At 37.6% G+C, this 15,015-nt stretch overlaps 1 protein-coding gene across 9 annotated transcripts in view; it reads right to left on the minus strand.

Annotated features, from left to right (window-relative positions):
- The window catches only part of DMD (dystrophin), a 1,657,593-nt gene that overhangs the window by 702,034 nt on the left and 940,544 nt on the right, over nt 1-15,015 (minus strand). For all 9 annotated transcript variants that reach the window (XM_029929473.1, XM_029929472.1, XM_029929470.1 and 6 more), the window contains one exon: nt 11,207-11,371. In XM_029929473.1, the coding sequence (XP_029785333.1) occupies nt 11,207-11,371 (165 nt within the window). The remainder of the gene's footprint in view (nt 1-11,206; nt 11,372-15,015) is intronic.

Raw genomic sequence — 15,015 nt, forward strand, 5'->3', positions numbered from 1 at the left:
ATTTTTTCAAGTGGATGATGGTAGACATCATATTGCTACGGTATTTGGAGTCTACTGGATATATTCAAAAGAGTAAGGTAACACTTTTCAAATGTCAATATTTACAATATGCCAGAGGAGAAAATAGATGTCAACTTTAGAATGTTCATGAGGATGCTCAGTTTTCTAAACTATTCGGAGAATTTTGTAAGCAGAATCGTCTGCATATTACTATAGTAGAGGTTTTTTGGCAGAGGAGAAAGAAAAGCTCTCTTTTCCCCTCTCTCATGAAGCAAACAGTAAAAGTACCACACCAGTTTTCTCTTAGCTGATAAAATCTTAGTCCTACTTGAATTTTATGTTCTAGGAATTCTCAATTCAAGAAACTTCTCAAGTTTATAATCTTCTCCTTATATGGGCAATTTGGTTGGGTGAACAATGAAAATCTCTGCAGTCTTTTTTGGACTGGTTTTCTGGTAGCAACCTACCACTTTTGAAAGGGTGGTGTTATTTTGCAAGTCTAATTATTCTTCTTAGGGGCTCTTGTCAAAATTCCAGCTACGCCAAGAAAGGTCACATTCACCATCTTTTCCTATTACCTTAGGAAAATGTGTTACCACTGCAGTTGTACCTTAATCTAATAGAGTCCCACAGAATCTGACTCAGTTTTTCATTCTAATGAAGAGGAAAGTCAGGTTAATAAAGGTGAGTTAAACAGTGACATAAACCTAGTAAGTGTCAGAACTGAGATCTAAGCATGGGTCTTGGTTTCTTTCCCTATTATCATGCTACCTCAACTAAGGAATGGATTTTGGAGGTGAGAGGTGGGGGTGAAAGCAAGAGATAAAATTATGATCCCATTGTTCCAAGAGATAGGTCAATGCCTAATTCCCTTAAAATATGGACATATCCAGAAACCAGTCTTCAAGATTTTATTGGAGCTGGAATTATAGTTTTGCTTAGAACTAACCTAAACACAGGGCAGTTCATAATTTCCAATAAGCCCTTCTTAAGTTGCACGGTAAATGAGAATATTGTGCCTTTTTGTCCAATAACTTCCACCCACAATTTTCTCAGGACATATTCCATGAATATATTTACGTAACTTATAGAAAATGCTGAAACTTTTTTTTTTCTAGGGAAGCGAATTAGATGTAAAATGTAAGCGTGTTCTTCTCTGTTCCTTGCCTTTCCAACACCACCCCTTGGAAAAAAATACAACTATGGGGCACCTGGGTGGCTCCGTTGGTTGAGCCTCTCACTTTGGCTCAGATCATGATCTCATGGTTCATGGGTTCGGGCCCTGTGTTGGGCTCTGTACTGACAGCTTGCTCAGAGCCTGGTGCCTGCTTTGGATTCTGGGTCTCCTTCTCTCTCTGCCACTCCCCCACTCACACTCTGTTTCTCTCTGTCTCTCAAAATTAAATACATGTTAAAAACAACAACAACAACAAAACCCACAATTAAATTAGTTACCTTAGTCAATTTATCCTGAGCTAGTATACATCTATCTAAGGGAGTAACTATTTGAATGTGATAATCTCATCGTATATGAATTATCTCCCTAACAGCGAATTAGACATTCACCTCTAAAAAGCTAATTATGTGAACAATGACCACACTCCTGACTGAGGATCTATCCATTGGTGAGTCCAATTGAAAATCCAGCACTCCAGGTGACAATGTCTGGAAGCATGGTAGTAAGGACAGTCGATTCTTGATAATGAGTTAGAAGCCAAGAATTTGTTTTCGTTTGTTTGAAAGCTACACATGGTTTAGAACATATTAAATTCTCATTGAGATGTCATTTGCAAGAACTTCAATTCTTTGGTATTTAATGTGCTCTTTCTCTGGTGTTCTCACTTTGCTGCTATTACTTTGGTTCCTCCCTTCTCCATGGGAAATTCTCACTCTTCTGATTCTCCTCTGAAAAGACCAGCTGTGGGGTTGTCCACTTCCCTCCTTGAGGGCATGATTTCACTAAAGATAATTTGGAATTTCAGTGGCCTTTTATGGAAACTTATGATCTCCCTACCCTGGCTCATCTAGGACCTCTCCTTTCTCATCACCTCTACTATTGTTTCCTTTTATCACCTTCGGTTATTCCATCAGCTCCCTTGAATTCTTTGATATATTCTCTTTCAGAACCTTCTCTTCTTCCATCCTTCTGTCCACCCCTGCCAGACAGTTGCCTTTCCACGCCAGTTCCTCAACTCAACTATAAGCTTTATGCTCCCTTTCCCGATAGGGGGCCCTCAAGGATCTTAGGAAACCCAAAAGTAATCATCTGAAACTGAAAAGACTAACTGGAAACAAAGAGTATTTTATATACTCAGACGGGCTTTGGAGATACCCAGATTATGTAAATTTGCAAATTTTAGTCCACAGCGTCCATAAGATTACATATTAGGTACAAAGAAAATCTTAAAAGTCTCTTCTACAAAGACCGATGAAAACTCTTAGCCTTCGTATTGAACAGGTAACCTCAACTTGTTTTCATAATCTTTGCTAGTCTGCTACAAAATGGTAGTATATGACAGTTCATATTTATCTGCTTCCTACTTTTCTCTGAGAAACAGAGGTTACCTATGATTAAAAAGTATAGTCAATACATATAAATGAAACTTCTAGAAACAATAAGGCCAGAGAGAAGCCACCTTGTATGCAACATGTGCAAGGTTATAGCATGTGTTTCTGTTAACAAGAAGAGAGTAATTTTTTCTTAAAGTGAAATGACTGATTATTCTGGAAGGAAGATGGGGAAAAGTGTAGGAAAAATCTGCCGAGATATAGAAAATTGTAGAAAGTTTGTGTAACAGGAATTTTGTGTCATGTGATCAAAGATGACTATAATTGAATGGCTTTATTTATAAGCTTTTTAAAAATGTGTGTTAGTATTAACAGTATATTAATGGAAAATTAGAGTTCATTTTTCTCTTCATTAAAATGACAAAATTTTCTTGGATTATTGATCTATTCTTAGTAAGAGTTTGCAAACCTTTTTCTTTACTTTCTCAATAATTTAGGTAAGCAACAATGATTCTGTCTTACCAGAGTAATTTCCTGTGTTTTATGTTATTTTCTCATGTCCTTGATTATTTAAGAATCATCTCACTTATGAAAGAACTAGTCTTTTACAATCATGTTACCTCCTGTATTTATTTTTGAAATCTTTAACTGTCACTTTGGCTAAATAGGTAGGCAAGCGCTGTTTCAATGACCCATGATCCTATTTAGCCAAGTGTTCAAAATGTTTTCACATTTTTGACAACATTGATATTTTGCCTTCCACCACACAAACTCTAAATGAAATCTTGAACTCAGACATGAAAATCTCACGTTTGTTTTCTCTTAATATCTAAAAAAGAATTTAAAAATAGTTAGCTTTCTTTGATACACTGAGTTGCATAAAAAGCATCATCAAATAAGAAGAGATGTGTAACCTTCCAGAAATTATATTTGTATGGGTCAAATGTTATTAATATAAATATTTCAGTAGCTGTATCAAGTCACCAGAAATTAGTCAATGCCTTGTAGTCCATCATATGACTTGGTGCTGCTTTGCTTAATGGACGACAGTATAATGTCATCAGTCATAATTCCAGTTATTATTCGAAAATGATGAATGCCACAGAAACAACTAAATTCCCTTGTTAAGTGAACTCTCTTCAGATATTTAACCATGGCTATTTGAGGATTTTTTTCATTTACAGAGATTTGTTTTACCATCAGTTTTCCCTGAAGTGCTTGTAATTAGTGACACACTTGAGTGCTTGTCTTCAACAAAAAGGGACTGTCTCAGAGACCCATGGAAAGGACTCTTCCACGTACTCTAGGATGCAAGCTTGTGCAGCTTTGCTTAAATAACTTCAAGACCACACCACTGGGACTGAGTCAGGATTTCTAGAACTCCAGTGGAGAAGCTGATGGGTTTCTCAAACTGCTAACCTGACATCGAGCAAAATAACAATCAATTACATAGAACTGAATGAACTGATAAAGAATGATTTGATTAAGGCTTTGTTTAGAATATTGCTGATGGTTTAGTGTTCTAGTTTTTAAATGTTTATTTACTTATTTTTCACGTGCACGCGTGTGAGAGGATAAGTGTATGAGCAGGGAAAGGGGCAGAGAGGAGAGAGAGAATTCCAAGCAGGCTCCAGGCTGTTAGTGCAGAGCCTGACATGGGCCTCAATCCCACGAACCATGGGATCATGAACTGAGTGAAAATCAAGAGGTAGATACTTAACTGAGTTACCCTGGTGCCCCTCTATTATCTTGATATAAGGAACTCCTTTTTTTTTTCCTATCTCTAACTCAGAACAATTCAGTAGATTATACTTTTGTAAACAGAAATGAAATATTTATCTTTTTTCTCCCTGCCCAATCCTGCGGGAAGCCGGGTCTCTCTGAGCTCTTAAGTAAAGGAAAAAATCTCCTTGTGAGGCAAGGTGGGTTTGCAAGGCCTTCCACCATCTGATGGCAACCAGCATCTACCCCCACTCACCCCCACTCAACTTCTGCTTGAGCACCAACCCCCAAGGCACCTGACTGACTGATATCAGGAGTGACTTACCTTCTTATGTTAAAAATATGTGAATTGTACCTTGTGAAAAAACTTGTTATAGGAGTTTCCTCTTTTGTGATTATAGGAGCAACTGTTACATTTCCTGAGAAAACCTGTTTTTCCCCTTGAGAAAACAGGCCATTGACCCCTGCTCACAAAGACCTAACTCTTGCCTTTGCTATGCTAAAAACTTGGCCCTGTATTTGAATGCTAAAGATCCTTTCATATTCCATATGATATGGATATGATAAACATCTACTCACCTATTGATAAAGGTTATGCATGAGTCTTCCACCAATCTATGTTCTGGGAAATTTTTACATACCAAAGACTTTGTTATCAGAAATTACTGTCTAAGGCAATTGCCACTTCTGTTTTGTACCTCATACATTTTTTCAATAAATAAAGCTGACTCTTGGGTAAGGAGAGAGATGCCTGCCTGATGAGTGGAAAGAAGGCAAGGCTCTCTCACTCTCTTTTTGCCGACACCGTCCATCCTTCAGGGAACCCTGGACCTGCTGGAGCTGGACTCTGGCACGATCCCTCTCTGGGAAGGGGATAAACTCCTATTGAGTATTTTCCTTTTAATGGCAATATAATTATTTGCACAGATTTAGTAAGAATCTATCTTTCTTGAAACCAGACATAATTGAGAAAATTGATTATATAATGAAGGCTTTGACTGGTATGTCATATCTGAGAACAATGTACATAAAATCAGATATGACCAGTTTTAAGGAACCACAGTAAACTTTGTGGAGACAATTCTCAGAAAGCAGTCTTGGGAAAACTAGCCTGGTACTTGGCTTATGGGAGGATGTCTAGTCTTACAGGAAAATAAGGAGGGTTACTTCCTGGCAGGCTCAGGAAAACTTAGGATATTTTGAGGACTTTGAGAATAAAAACATTCATCCCAATCTATAGGTACTGTAGGTAATATCTGATGGTAAGTTCTTGGCTTGGCTTCCTAATCTTGTGAAGCTTTTAAAAGTCAAATCTGAGATTCTTTATAAAAACTTATGGGAAAACAAGGTTTGAAAGGCCTGTGTAGTCAACTACTATCCTTGCCTCACCTACATAAACAGAGCCCAGCTTTATTTTGTAAACAAGAATAATCTTACTGGGAGTACCTCTGATCAAAAGGGAGGTGACTATACAGAAACAAAAATCTTGTTTCAATAGAAAACTGTAGCATACTCATGTTGATTATTCTGCATTTCCTTGTAAACTGCATGATATTGTTACTGGTCTACAAATTGGACTGTCTTACATATTTTGTCTGTCCTTACCAAATTGCCAATTCCTTTAGTTTCCTTCAGTATGTGGCAACAACTCTCCAAACTAGTGTTCCCACTTTTTCTCCTATTCCCCTGACTTGGCATCACTGAGAACTAAAAGCTAACTACCCAGATCTCTGTCAAGATTCTAGATTGTCCTATAGTTGAACTTTCCTCTCAGGCTCTAAGGAAATCCTGAGAGCTGAAGCTGGACAACTTGATATCTACTTCAAAGGACTCATGAGCACAGTGCACTATGTGTGGACAGTCTTCCTGTTGGGAGCTGCTGCTCTGTGGGCCACTCAGGAAGTTTATCGGAACTCCCACGGCTTTTATGCTCTGCTCCAGGAAATAACTGTGATGGTGCACAATCTTATAAAACCTCTCTGATGTCTGTGCTGTCACCAAGAATGTTCAAAATGTCATAAAATGGCCACTGCCTTTATCACTTTACCACCTAAAGATGTTTCCAGCCCAACCTTTAGGAATCTTCTTAATTGGCTGCCTTCTGGACTCAGAAACTGGGTTTATAGCCTGCTCCAATCATTAATCTTTGTTTTTCTTCTTACTGCCATAGCAAATACCCCTCATTAAATACCTGATTGCTCATACCACCCAGCAAAATCCTCTACTACGAAGTTTCAGACTCAGTTCGAGGAGTCCTTGAACAACAGAAAGTTTCGGAAATAATTGACATGAAGTAGCTTTCCTAAGCTGTTCGCTAGGACACCCCATTTCCCTTGGACAAAAGAGGAGACTAATGAAGATGGCCTTAACATTTTCCTTAAGGCTGACTAAAAGATTAGGCTGGTTTCTTCCTAATTATAGGCCTGAACTCTCTTTTCTTAGTGTATTTACTTCAGAAAAACTTTCCATTGTAAATTCCTTTTTCTGCCTCTTTGAGAGGTAAATTTTCTACAACTTAGGAAAGTCTTCCTCAAATATGTGGGAGCCATGCCATTGAAATATAAATATCAGGAAGTCTAATATATAATATAGACTGGTATAAATACCATATCTACCAGTCTCAGCAGGAGGGAGGAGAACAGTTCATGTTCAGTAAGTCACAATTAGCAAACACAGATGACCAAATCCCAATGGCCAACCCCCTACCAATGTCCTCTAGTTAGTACTTTGACACTCACTTATCCCAATGATAAGTTTGTTTCAGTGGAGTTGACTTCAGTCTTGAATAAAGTCTTCCTTGCCTATTAAGTTATCTGGTGCCATATGTATATGCACACACGCATATATATATGTACACACACACACACACACACACACACATATATATATATACATATATATATATATATTTGACAACATAGCAGCATGAGGACACAGAGAAAGGGAAGGGTTTGGTCATCATGTCATTCATGTGGTACTTTATCATTCAGTCACTCCAGTTCTGCCCTTGGAAGTTTTCCATGTGAATTTGACATTATGGACAATTACATTTCTTACACGAAAAGGAAGAGCCAGCATACCAGTATGTATGTTATTTATAGGCCACAGAAGCAAAGTCCTTCTTGAGGGGAAGAAGAAACCCTCCCTGTCTTCGATGTGAAAGCACTTCAGTCAGTAAGACTTAACATAAAATTATGTGTCCCCGTCCCTCATATTTTAATAAAAAGTTTAGACAGCAGTAGTTAGGCAGTTATATGTCAGAGAAATAGTATACCTACAGCTCATTATTGAAAGCATTCATTAAAGATTAAAACCATAAGGCCCCTTATAGAAATTTTAACTGATCCCTGATTCTTAGCATTCAAATATCATTTCTGAAATATGAAATAAACATATTTTATGTCTAAATTCAGAGTACATCTGAAAATGTAGTCAAAGGCATGCCTTCTAGTGGGCTGACTGAAGGGAAAGGGCTGTGATTACGCCTCATTTTCACCCTCTACATCACGATCTCATTGATTATGTTTCTCAGCTTGCTAAGGGTTCTGTGAGGTGATTTTCAAGATGAATATTGCTATTTGCAGGATTTCCTGAATAGGAATATTTCAGGAGTAAATTGCACAAACCAAGCGATGTGCAGTCAATTTTCACTCCAGCATAAACAATGTATTAGAACAAAGCCCTTAAGGCTTTTTTTTATTTGGGTTTCATTACACAGCTAGCTGCATTTCATCAATAAGCATGAAGTGCCAAGCGGGCAAAACTGAGGCTCAGCGAGGGTATTACATATTTTTCCAACAGGTGCTCCGAGCTTGACTAGAGAAAACAAATGACCTGGATGTCAAGGCCTTAGGCTCTTTGTTTCAGAGGTAGCCATGGCCACTGTGGACAAAGAAAACGTCTTTAAATTTAGGAAACGGAGGCTCCTTGTGCATCTCCTTTCTCTGAATTAATTCATTCCTAAGATTTTAGAAAAGAGTTTCTTTCTCTGTATTAAAAAAATGGGCACAGACTCTACTAAAGTATTGAAAAACTGCTTTTGGCTTTCAGTAATTTAATGTGCAGTTAAGCCCATTTTCCCATCTTTCTTTAACTGGAAAAAAAAAAAGAAGTTTAATCTCTTTAAGTAGAGGGCTATAGCAGGCTGTCCGGCCTAAAATCACATATCTTATAGCAGAACTCGGAGCAATCTTGATAAATCATTTGTCAGGTGGTGAATTTAGATAGAGGCTAGACAAAGAGGGATAAAGAACTAGGTAAGTTAGTAAATTATTCACATAGGTCACTATTTCCTGATTACAAACTAGGGTTCTGAGAATTATGGGAGGAGTATCTCAAGTCATCATATATACGATTTTATGATTTTTTTTTCTTTTTGCCTTGGAGACAGCCACAAGCAAAAGAAAAAGGCTAAGGGCATATTTTTGAAATCTGCACTCTAGGGATGAGAAGCTCAAAATATGCACAGAGGACTGAAGCCAAGGATTTTTACTGCCAGGGAAAGAGCAGCTGGCTCTCCCCGCAGTGATTTAGACCCGGCTGCAGGAGACAAATATCACGACTCTCCGAAACTACATACAGCGGTGAGAGCGATGACTTGTAGCTCTGATAAAGGAAAGTGATTAACACAGCTGACAGGAGCTTTCACTCTAAACCACAGGGACCTAAATTGGCACAAACCTGTGGGCCATGGACAAACCAACACCCAGTGCGAGTTTTTGATATTTGCGAACCACTGTGGGGTGGGTTTCCACTGGGAGTAAAGTCACTTTGGTTGAGTCAACAACATCCGTTTGTATCGGCAGATTTTGTTATCCTTTCTATTCAATGTATTCCATGCACAGAGATAGCTAATATTGAATACAGTTTCATTATTTTAATGAAGAAGCTCATTTTAACTAAAGGCTGCATTCAAAAGTAAAGGGTAAAAGTAAACTCTTTGAGTTACAAAAAGCCAGTTCTGATTCGGAACAAAGAGTTTATGGCCTTTCCTCTTTGAAATACTAAATTGAGAAATATTTAGGAATATACTAGATGGAGGAGAATCTGGCTGAGGTTATTGTTGTTGGACTAAGTAATGGTACCTTTTTGTTGAGATTACTGAGTACGAAAAACTGAGTACTGATGAGATGCAGTTGCACTGGGGAATGTACACAAGTCATATGCCTCTGAGGACACCACATACAAACACAGTGAAAAAACTGAAGGGATTACAGACCTGGGGGCTTCCCTGAATGATGACGTGGCTTTGTATCTACCCAGTCTTGTCTCTGTGTCTACAGAGAGTGCAAACGCAGGGGGGCTAGTCCATGGGAAGTCATGGTTTGGTGTCAAGACCTCTAGCATGCCATCATTGCACCAGCTGCATTGCTACCTGCCCTATATACTGTATACTTTCTTAAAGCCAACTAAATTTGTTCTGGGTACAGCCTGCTGTGGCCTGGCTTGAATCGTCAGACTGGAATGGAAGACCATGCCCCTGGAAGAGCAACCTGGGTTTTGCAGGGGTGAAAGGACGTCTATCTGCGAGGTACCTATTATCCTCTGTGCTTGAGGGTAGCTAACACAATGGTAGATACACATTAGATACACATGTCAGGAGAAGGTAAAGTAAGCGTAGTGGGGTGCACTTTGCAAATATAACTCATTTTAGCTGTTTCAATCTCTCTCTTTCCTTAATCTCACTCAAGCCCATCTTTCCTCAACTTTGACATCTTCTTCTCTAGAATATCCTCACGCTTCATTTCATCCTTGCCTTATCTCCTAGCAAAACACCACCCAGAGGGAGATTAAAAAACATTATGTTGTAATAATCCTGGCAAGCAAGTAAGGTGAAAATCTGGGGTCAGTAAAAAAAAAAAAAAAAAAAGCAACGTTACTGAACATCTTACTTAACTTATTTAGTCTGAAAGTGTCCACCATTACATTAATCAAGAGGTTGAGATTTCAATTTAATTGGTTTATTTGATTAGCTACTTAATGTTGGCCCATATGAGATGCAAAGTAGGACATCAAACTGGGATAAGTCTTTGGAATATGCTCCTGGGAAGAGAGAAAATATAGAGGCAATCGATGTGTATAGAGACCCTAAAAGAAGATGACGGCGTTCAAGTGGCAATTTGGCCTGGAACAATAGACTTATCTGTGGCATCTCATTACCAATTTGGGTGTCTTGTTACCACCTCTATTCTTTGATTCAAAAATACAAGTACCCTCCATACACTGGGCCCTGAGATAGAGGTGTTGAGAAAAGAGTAGGGGAAGGGAGTCAAGTAGAAAGATGCCATCTTCATTCAAAGAAGATTTTGATGGGGTACTCAAGTCTGTGCAATTTAAGTGCAAATCAATGTACAAAGGTTATGGGAAATGGATACAGAGCTCTATAAGAAATCCTAAAAGGATTTCTTACTCTACTTGATGTATGGAACAAAATTTTGAAGAAACAAAGACAATGAATTCAGTCCTGATGGATGTAGAAAACTCCATCATGCCAAATAAGGAGAAAGAAAGTCATTTAAGGAAGAGAGAAAGGAAGATCAAGAACACAGAACATGGCGTGGAACTGCATGCCTCAAAACATAACATATAATTTGTTGTGGCTAGAATATAAAGGGAAGTTATTGGCAGAATAAAACGATACACAGGTAAACTGGAGTGAACCTGGAGGGTTTTCTAATGTCTACTAAAGAGCGTATATACTATTTGGGAGGCACCTAGTTTCCTAATCTTCTGAACAACTTTAGTTTTAAATAAGGAGTCTATAAACATACATTAAGTACAATTAAAGTAGAGATGGGAAGTGGATCATAGTAACAAACATGATGAATGCAATCTAGTGATAGGACTTTAATGCATACATTATTGCTGGTAAATGCTGTAAGAAAAAGCAAAAAGTGCTAGTCAATTATTATTATTATTATAACAACAATGATGATTATGATAAAAATTGGTGAAATTTAAAGCAAAAAGTCCCTACCTTAATGTCAAATGGTCCTGTTTGATTTGGTTGATTGTAAATTTCCAACTGATGCCTAATAGGAGCCAGCCACAGGAGCAGATGATTTAACTGCTCTTCAAGTTGTCCAAGGTCTTTTATGTGTGCCTCAATTTCTCCTTGTTTCTCAGGCAAATCTCTGGAAACCTATAAGGAAAAAAGAATAAAACATTCCCATGGCTTAAATAAAAAAGTAAAAATCAATTCCTTCTAAAGTCATTTGCTATAAAATGGCATAAAATTTACTGATTTTGGTATTTTAACAGGATGATATTGATTACTTACATGAGTTACATGTTAGAATTTATGCATTTAAAATCATCTATTAATAGTCTTTTCCAAAAGTCTACGCTTTAAAGACCATAAGTCCTTCCTTTAGGAAATTCAAAACACACATTCACACAAATGCATACCCAACTCCAACTGGTAGACGTCCAGAGTATATGCATCACTGAACCACTCATTCACTAAACATAATGGTTTATTGCACATTAGATGCCAGATACCCTGTCTTTACTCATTTCCTTCTTTCTTTTATGTTAAGGAAATTTATACAAGGGAATTCTTTTATGTACAAAGAAAAATGAGGAGGCAAGCAATGGTTTATGGGTCTAAGTATAACCAAGCAAAACAAAATAAGATGGCTGGAACGAAAAGGAAAAGAAGACATTTGGATAAGAGTAGAATGTATCAGTATGATTATAGTCTATTTTTATTAAGGGCTTACAATGTGCCAAACACCATCTTTGGAAGTTTCACATTTATTGCCTTCCTTAATCCACCCAACTATCTTATGATATAGATACTATTATTATCCCAATTTTATAAATGGATGGTGGCATTAGGGTTGAGAAACATGAAATAACTTGGGAAGAAGTATGATACTCTGTTCGACACTGTGAAGTCTAGAGTTAGGTTGCTGGGTTTAAATCTTAATTCCAGTTCTTTCCCAGTACTTTAGCAAAGTTTTCCTTAACTCTCCATGCCTTCTCTACACAATGTGCACAGTGACACTACCTGCTTCACGGGGTCACTATACGGATTAAAGAAAGTAATTCACGTCAGTAGCTTAGAGCAACATCCTGCACCATAGTGAGTGACAATAAAGTCGTTACATGTTACTGATAATTACTTAAACTCAGGTGTAAATAGGGAGCCAGGATAAGCAAGAGCAAAGCCTTTTTCTTCAAACTGTCAAGGACTAAAACAGGTACAGAGTAGTAAAGAAGGTGAACCTGAAATGGCAACTTTTAACTATGACTTTAATACTATTCTGATAACAAATATATTATAACATAAACACAAGTGTTACAGGATACATCTATTATAAAATACTATCATGGTATTATAGATAACACTTAAAAATTATGGTGTGCCTGAGTAGCTCACTTGGTTAAGTGTCCGACTTTGACTCAGGGCATGATCTCACGGCTCATAAGTTCGAGCCCCATGTTGGGCTCTGTGCTGACGGCTCAGCGCCTGGACCTTGCCTCAGATTCTGTCTCTGTCTCTCTCTGCCCTTCTCCCACTCATGCTCGCTCACTCTCGCGCGCTCTCTCTCTCCCTCAAATAGAAATAAACATTAAAAATTATTAAAAAAAATAAAAAAGTTTATTTCTAGTATAGTTGGCATTCAGTGTAATATTAGTTTCAGGTGTACACTATAGTGAGTCAGCACTTCCATACATCACCCAGTGCTCATCACAACAGGCGCCCTCCTGAATCCCCAACATCTATTTCACCCACACCACCCGCTCCTCCCCTCTGGTAACCATCAGTTTCTTCTCTAGAATTAAAGGTCTATTTCTCAGTCCTTCTCGTTTTCCTTTGCTTGTTTGTTTTCTTTCTTAAATTCTACATATGAGTGAAATCATACGGTATTTGTCTTTATGTTACTTATTTCGCTTAGCTGTATATTCTCTAGCTACATCTATGTCATTGCAAATGGCAAGATTTCATTCTTTTTTATGAATGGGTGTGTGTGTGCGTGCGTGTACGCACACGTGTGCATGTGTGTGTGTGTGTGTACGTACATATCACATTTGCTTTATCCATTCATCTGCCAATGGACACATGGGCTCTTCCATAATTTGGCTATTGTAAGTAATGCTGCTATAAACACAGGGGTGCATGTATCCCTTTGAATTCACGTTTTTGTACTTTTTAGGGGGTAAATACCCAGTAGCACAATTATTGGATGATAAGGCAACTCTATTTTTAATTGTTTGAGAAACCTCCATACTGGTCTCCAGAGTGGCCACACCAGTTGCGTTTCCACCAACAGTGCAAAAGGGTCTCCTTTTTCTAATAACATAAATATTATATTATAATATGAACACAAGTGTTACAGTATACATCTGTTATAAAGTACTATCATGTTATTATAGGTACCACTTAAAATTTATGTGTTTCTCCTTTTTCTCCACATCCTCACCCATATTATAGGGAATACTTAAAAGTTAAACTAGATAAGCATACTAATATACTAGTGCATCATCTAATTAATGCCCCATACTTTGGGACAACTGTTTTAGATACTTTTAAAAGAGCTAACTGAAGAAAATTACTGTTCTTTAATTGCACCCAAGAGCTGTGAGGTGAAAAGGAGATACATTAGTGGACAAAGTAACTTATCAGTTAATTTATAGGAGAAGGAATTTTACATATGCTCTGATTATATGTAAGCAATATGTATTTTGAAATATATAAATGCATTTTTATGTATTGTATAAAATGCATGTGCATGCGTGAGTCAAGGGTTAATATTCAGCCTGTCCTGAAGCAGCCCAGCCTGGGACTGACCTTAGGCTCCCAAAGCAATGTTTCCTTGGAGTGCCAACTTTAGAAGACTGGAAATGTTCGGTCTGCCTTGCTTGTTGTATAGAACTGTGTCTCATTAAGGAAGCTGTGAATTGGAATATAACCTAGGCTCTTTATGACTAAAATGGTGTAAAAGATGAAAGGGAAATAGAGACTGTGGCTTCCATTTAAAGTGATCTGCACAGACGTTGGTTTTTACCCCCGGCAGCCTTTCCCTGTGCGGGCCAGGAGTCAAAAGAAGCAACGTGTGAAGGTAGCACGCGATGCTTGTTCACGGGTAATGAATCATGACGCTGTATCTGGTTTGTTTGACTAGTATCCTCCTATAAAGTCTAGGAAACAAAATGTTAGATAAAGGCCTATTTGTATTTTGTGAATTGTAACCCGTAATGACATCTATGGTGATGAATTATACTTAACGTTTTTGTATGTGAGTGTTTGAGTGTGTGTGTGTGTGTCTGATAGTTGATATCACAAATACAATTCTATGTACATAATATATAATCTAATAATGCTTTCAACTTATCTTTTCCAGCATTTATAAGGAAGGTACTAAACAGTTTATTTTTATTGGATCATTTTCTAGTCACAAGTATATGTAAAAAATATTTTATAGCTTCAACTTGCATCATCTAAGGGCCACTAGATTCTGAAGCTAATCAAAATAATAGCCATCATATTTTCTTAATATCTATAAAACTGAGGTAGGAAATTATATCTGATCACAAATAGGGTTCACATATCACCAGAGACATCAGTATAACTTACAACAAAGATTGTTAATTTCTTTCTCATATTCCAAACCCATTCCTTCCTGGTTCTAGAACAATTCCTGATAGCACACAGTTTGACGGGTGAAATGTGACTAATATCTGAAATAATTAAACAACAGCTTATAATGTGAAATGATTAAATGAGGCATGAGTAGTTTTCAGGGTAATTATGACATCTGCATTGGGTATATTCTTATA

Source organism: Suricata suricatta, chromosome X (assembly GCF_006229205.1).
Source record: "Suricata suricatta isolate VVHF042 chromosome X, meerkat_22Aug2017_6uvM2_HiC, whole genome shotgun sequence".
Classification (NCBI taxonomy): domain Eukaryota; kingdom Metazoa; phylum Chordata; class Mammalia; order Carnivora; family Herpestidae; genus Suricata; species Suricata suricatta.